At 37.2% G+C, this 5,583-nt stretch overlaps 2 protein-coding genes across 2 annotated transcripts in view; both read left to right on the top strand.

The window, feature by feature from the left end:
• The window catches only part of LOC116849989 (ATP-binding cassette sub-family G member 1-like), a 2,067-nt gene extending 1,140 nt beyond the window's left edge, over positions 1–927 (top strand). Inside the window, exon 2 of the mRNA XM_032827746.1 lies at positions 6–927. Within this exon, the coding sequence (XP_032683637.1) occupies positions 6–31 (26 nt within the window). The 3' untranslated portion in view covers positions 32–927. The remainder of the gene's footprint in view (positions 1–5) is intronic.
• A 990-nt stretch (positions 928–1,917) lies between these two features.
• On the top strand, positions 1,918–5,389 carry LOC116849988 (ATP-binding cassette sub-family G member 1-like). Its single transcript, XM_032827745.1, has one exon. It carries the CDS (start codon positions 2,567–2,569, stop codon positions 4,370–4,372), a length of 1,806 nt encoding a protein of 601 aa, XP_032683636.1. The 5' UTR covers positions 1,918–2,566; the 3' UTR covers positions 4,373–5,389.
• Positions 5,390–5,583: the final 194 nt, after the last annotated feature.

Here is a 5,583-nt window from a genome sequence, read left to right as displayed (position 1 = left end):
TAAGGGTAAGCAACAAATAATTTTGACTTAACGTCAAAAGTGAATTTGTATATCAATTTTTTTATTTCCATAGGAAGCACTTCAGTATACCCACTAATTTTCTTCACATATTCCAGAAAGTAATAAGTCCGTGCTTCAAAATTAGTCGAAGGAAAAGAGAAAATTTCTTTTTCATCATTTCCCTTCTTTTTAAAATTATATGATTAGATTGCGAATCTGAAATAAATTTGAATAAATAATTTTGACACCCGGTTTTTATACAAAGCTCTTATTTCACGCAGTAATGTTATATATTGTTAAACTTGTCTCGATGAGTACTTTTCAAATATATATATATCACCTTTAAAAAGTAGACATAACTTCGTGAATGTCCTTTATAAGTTACAAGCTACGCGGACTTCTGTCCTCTTTAAACGTCGTTTACGTAGTTATTCGCAAATATTCGCAGAATATGTTTTTATGTTCTAATATTAGATAAATAGGGCTATAATATCATATGAGCTTAACTGAATTTCGTTGAATTGACCACTTTTTCCATAAGTGAATAAAAAATGTCACTAACCTATGTAGTAACTCTTATAAACTGATTCTAAAAATGTTAATTTACAGTTTTTCATAATTTATTGGTATTAAGTATATTCTACAAATCTCCAGAAGCTGAATTCATCTTGAGTTATATATTTAATACCTCAATATGAATACAGAAACTTATTTCGAATTTGACGATTTTAGACTTTTATGACACAACGCTCATGTTAGAGGTAGTGTCAACACAATGTGATGCTTTAAAGGGATTAAAATCATTGATTTGTTTTCTCTGTTTATTCAACTCCAAGCTAGCAAGCATTTTAACTCTTAAAGTCTACTTTTATTTTTTAAGTTTTGGCTAGGATTTAATTGAAATTTGCCACTATGCGCCAAGCTGACGGCTATCATGGGACCGTCCGGTGCCGGCAAGTCAACGTTGTTAAACATCTTGAGCAGCTTTCAAAAAGGCTTGTACACGGGAACGGTGAAGTACCTTAATAGAGCCAACATACAAAATCACGACATTTGCAAGAAACAGCGGCGCTATATTCAACAAACGGATAATCTGCATGGCCATTTCACCATACAGGAGATCATGATGATAGCAAGCTACTTGAAGATAAACAAGAACAAGTCAAGGCAAATGCAGATAAACGATATCTTGAACACGTTGACGTTATTCAGATTCACAAAAAAAACTTGGCGCACCTGGATTGCAATAATTATTTCAATGATACCTACAAGTATTCTATACTCTTACTGCGAAATAAAATATATTTTAGAATTCTTTGCATCTTAATGTTATCCGAGCGTGCCAAGTTTTTTTTGTGAATCTGAATAATTTTATTTTTCTTTTTTCGTGTACTTGGTTATTTCAAATATAAGTTTGGAATTTGGAGTACGATATAGATTTAAAAAGTAACGCTGTTATAATGAGTAATAGGGACAAGTTACATTTACTAATGGATCACGAATAATGGTAACAAACTTGTTTAAATATATACCTAAAGAATAATGTAATATATGTAAAAAAGTAGGTACATAACAATGTCTAATAACAAATAAAGTGATTAGAAAAATGATATGATTAATCATAGTCACTTGGCGCGAATTTCCTGATATCATTAATTTTGTAGTTGAAGAATACAGTTTGTTGTAGGAATAATTTTTTAATATAATTGTTTGTACGAATTGATATCACTTCACTTGACATACGACGGTAAGAAAGTGTGCATGTGTATCTGTGTACACGACTCAGCTCAGTAACGATCAGATTTTAAGAAATATGTGTATGAAGCGGATAATATTATCTAGTTTTTATTAGTTTTTCTCTCAATAACTGGGGTGATATCATGTGTTACTGAACGTATACGTATTTGATTTTAAGAAGTTATAATTCAACGTCAAACACATAACGCTTCGATAATTCAACTACGATTGCACAATTATATCTCTCGCTGAGTTGTGTTTCGCTGCAATTCCAGACATATTCTCGTCATATCGTCGTCCACATGACAAGCCGCCGATATAATAGAAGAACGAAGGCACGGTCCGCCGTTCGCATACTGCCCAGTTCGCTTCCGACCATCGTTTCCGTTGCTTGTCGTCGAAGCGCCTACTCCGAATACGAACATCCAATGACGTCCAAACAGTGTGTCTTTTCTACGGAATAAAATTTCTTCAAACAACTTGCAATCACGACCGAGACGCCAGCTCGAATAAAAGGAATACTCGCACGAAGAGACAGTCTAATTGATACGAATTGCAAAGCAACATTGTGACTAAGTAGTAAATTGTGAGCGGAAATTTGTATGGTAAAAGTAGTTTTCGCAAGTGTCAACTGACGAACGATCAAGATCCATAATAATCCTGTCTCATTTTAAAAGGCTATTCTTGCCAAAATTTTATGCGTGTTAATGTTCAAAAGCTGCCGATAAATGTGAGTCAGCAGAAATTTCAAAATATTGTAATTGCACCAGACAGATCGCAAAAATATCCATCAACATTTAAAATAATTTAAATCATATAGTCTGGCATAATGGAGCAGAAACTCCATCTCACAAATATAACCTGCGATCAAGCGATCGACGTCAAGTTCTTGAATTTGTCGTACGCGGTCCGGACTAAGTATCGCAAACCGAAAAAACATATCCTCAAAGGCCTAAGCGGAATCTTCCGATCCGCCGAGCTGACGGCTATCATGGGACCGTCCGGTGCTGGCAAGTCGACGTTATTAAATATCTTGAGCGGCTTTGAAGAAGGCTTGTACACGGGAACGGTGACGTACCTCAACAGGGGCAACATACAAAATCGCGATATTTGCAAGAAACAGCTGCGCTATATTCAGCAGACGAATGATCTGCATGGCCACTTCACCACCCAGGAGAACATGATGATAGCGAGCTACCTGAAGATCAACGAGAGTATCTCGCACAAGTCAAGACAAATGCAGATTGATGATATCTTGAACACGTTGACGTTATTGGACGTCAAGGAGACCCGAACTGACCAGCTGAGCGGTGGTCAGAGAAAGAGACTGAGCATCGCCTTAGAGTTGATTGACAATCCGACGCTCATGTTTCTGGACGAGCCGACCACCGGTCTGGACTCTGTCGCGTCTATCCAGTGCGTCAACGCGTTTAAGACACTGGTGCAAACTGGCAGAACGATTATCTCTACTATACACCAGCCCAATGCAGCACTCTATGAGATGTTCGATCAAATTTACTTAGTGGTGGATGGTTACTGTATGTATCGCTCGCCGCCCGGCAATACGGTCAACTACTTCGCCCTGCAAGGCCTCCAATGTCCAATGTATCACAATCCCGCGGACTACATGCTAGAAGTGGTGTCTAAAGAGTACGGTGATTACGACGAACAGTTGATCGCGGCGGCCAAGTGGCCCATTGAGTCGAACAACGAGATAAATTCTATCACATCGTCGCGCGACATGGTCCAGAAGATATCCGACAACGATCAGATGGTTGCATTGAGTCCGCCCACGGAACTGATACGATTCTGGGTGTTACTGAAGCGCTACATGCTTTTGACATATCGTAAACGCGATACGGAGTATATATATCTATTCTGTCACATATTCGTATCCCTATTAGCGGGTATGATTAATGTGCGCGCTGGCAACGATGGCAGAAAGGTATTCAGCAACATCTCCTGTCTGTTCCAGACCGTTGGGTACGCGTACTATATTGGCTTTTTACCGGCGGTACTAAAGTTCCCTTTGGAGATCAATATTTTGCGAAATGAGCACTTTAATAATTGGTATCAGATGAGAACTTGTTATATGGCCATGTTAGTGAGCACAATACCGTTGCAGTCGGTCTACATCTTCCTCTGCACTTTTATCGTCTACTTGATGACCAATCAACCGTATGAGTTCTTTCGCTTCTCTATGTATTTCTTCGTACACATCTTAACTCTCTTCGTTTCTGAGGGTTTGGGTTTAGGATTAGGCGCGATTTTCAATCCTGTCAACGGGAGCTTCGTCGGATCCATGATCTTTTGCATCATGTTAATGCTCGCCGGCCTTTTTGACTTTTTTAAAGACATGCTTCCACTCCTGTACTACATCAGCTACTTGAACCCGCTACGGTACGCCTTCAATGGTGTAATTCAATCCATCTACGGCTATGGTCGTGAGAACTTGCAATGTCCGGATATTTACTGCCACTTACGCGTACCGAGTACGATATTGGAGATGCTTGATTTTGCTAAACCACTGTTTTGGTTCGACATTACCGTTTTGTTCGGCTATTATGTTCTGTTTCGAGTTTTAGCTTATTTATTACTAAAGAGACGACTATCGAAACTGTATTTAAAAAATTAGCATGTGAAGTACAGCTGTGTTATTATTATTATTATAGACGTTCATATTAAATTAATCAAAACGGAACTTGCATGACCGCAGATCACACGTGGTGAGATCTGTGGCTTCCGCAAACATATTTTTGGCATAATGCGTAGAAAGAAAACGTTTCCCAATAGTGGCTGACGCTTCGCCGATCGAATCACTTATGCGAAATCACATAGTTTGAATATGGATCTGACGATAAATTATTCTCACGCGTTCAATAACGCCTACTCATATAGGGTTTTACAATCGGCCCAGTACTAGACCAATAGTTATCGGAGTTCCAGTATTTGCGCAGCACTGGAAAAACTATCAGCGCAATACTGGTGTCAATACCGGATAATTTTGGTCCAGTAGTGGCAAATGATATTGGCCCAACTGTTGTTAGCCAGTACATCCCCCGCATTGGCAGTACAATTGATTCAGTACTTAGACAGTACTGGTTGTCAGATTTGTAATACTGCCACAGTACTGTACCCTTGCAGAAATATCATACTAAGAAATATTGAAAAATTATTAATGATTAAGTACTACCAATTCAGTAATTTAGTAATTTTTTGCCAGAATTTAATTTTTCTGGTAAATACTGATAATAAAATCACTGTTAAATATTGATAGTAATCAAATACTGCAAATTATTGTGCAAAGGTGAAAAATGAGAAAATTATAGTATTATACAAAAATATATTTATAATTTTTAATTTCCTCATGTCTTATAAGCTAGGAACCGAAGATTGTTAACAACACGTTCCAAACTTTCGAGAATCCTCCCTCGGTAATTTCGATCTCAAGCAGTAATACCAGTCATCCATCCAGTTTTGACACCGTTAAAATGTTGCCTATCGATTAAAGTGTTGCCTATTTACCTGACGATCGAGCGGCACGCGGCGATTCCCGATGACTCCAACGATGTTCTTACGATTTAAGCTTATATAATATATTCTTATAATGTTCATAGTATATTATAACATACCTAGCAAACACCAAATAACCGTTATATAACTTTTATTTAGTGTTTGTTGGATAATTTATTAATAGATATTGAAGCAATATTCAACATGCAATAAATATTGATATAATGTAGTGAAGCAGTGATAATTACTTTTAGATTTTGAACAGAATGTTATAATGATTAATCCAAACAAAAAAATAAAAAATCCAAGAAAATCCAAATCAAACAAATCAAA

The sequence above is a fragment of the Odontomachus brunneus genome, unplaced genomic scaffold (genome assembly GCF_010583005.1).
Source record: "Odontomachus brunneus isolate Ranch 3 - 2012 unplaced genomic scaffold, Obru_v1 Obru_scaffold_130, whole genome shotgun sequence".
NCBI lineage: Eukaryota > Metazoa > Arthropoda > Insecta > Hymenoptera > Formicidae > Odontomachus > Odontomachus brunneus.
The sequence above is the reverse complement of the archived record's forward strand: the minus strand, read 5'-3'. Positions and strand labels throughout refer to the sequence as shown.

Coding starts and splice junctions, on each gene's coding strand:
- LOC116849988 (XM_032827745.1), top strand. CDS start 2,567: ATGGAGCAGAAACTCCATCTCACAAATATAACCTGCGATCAAGCGATC.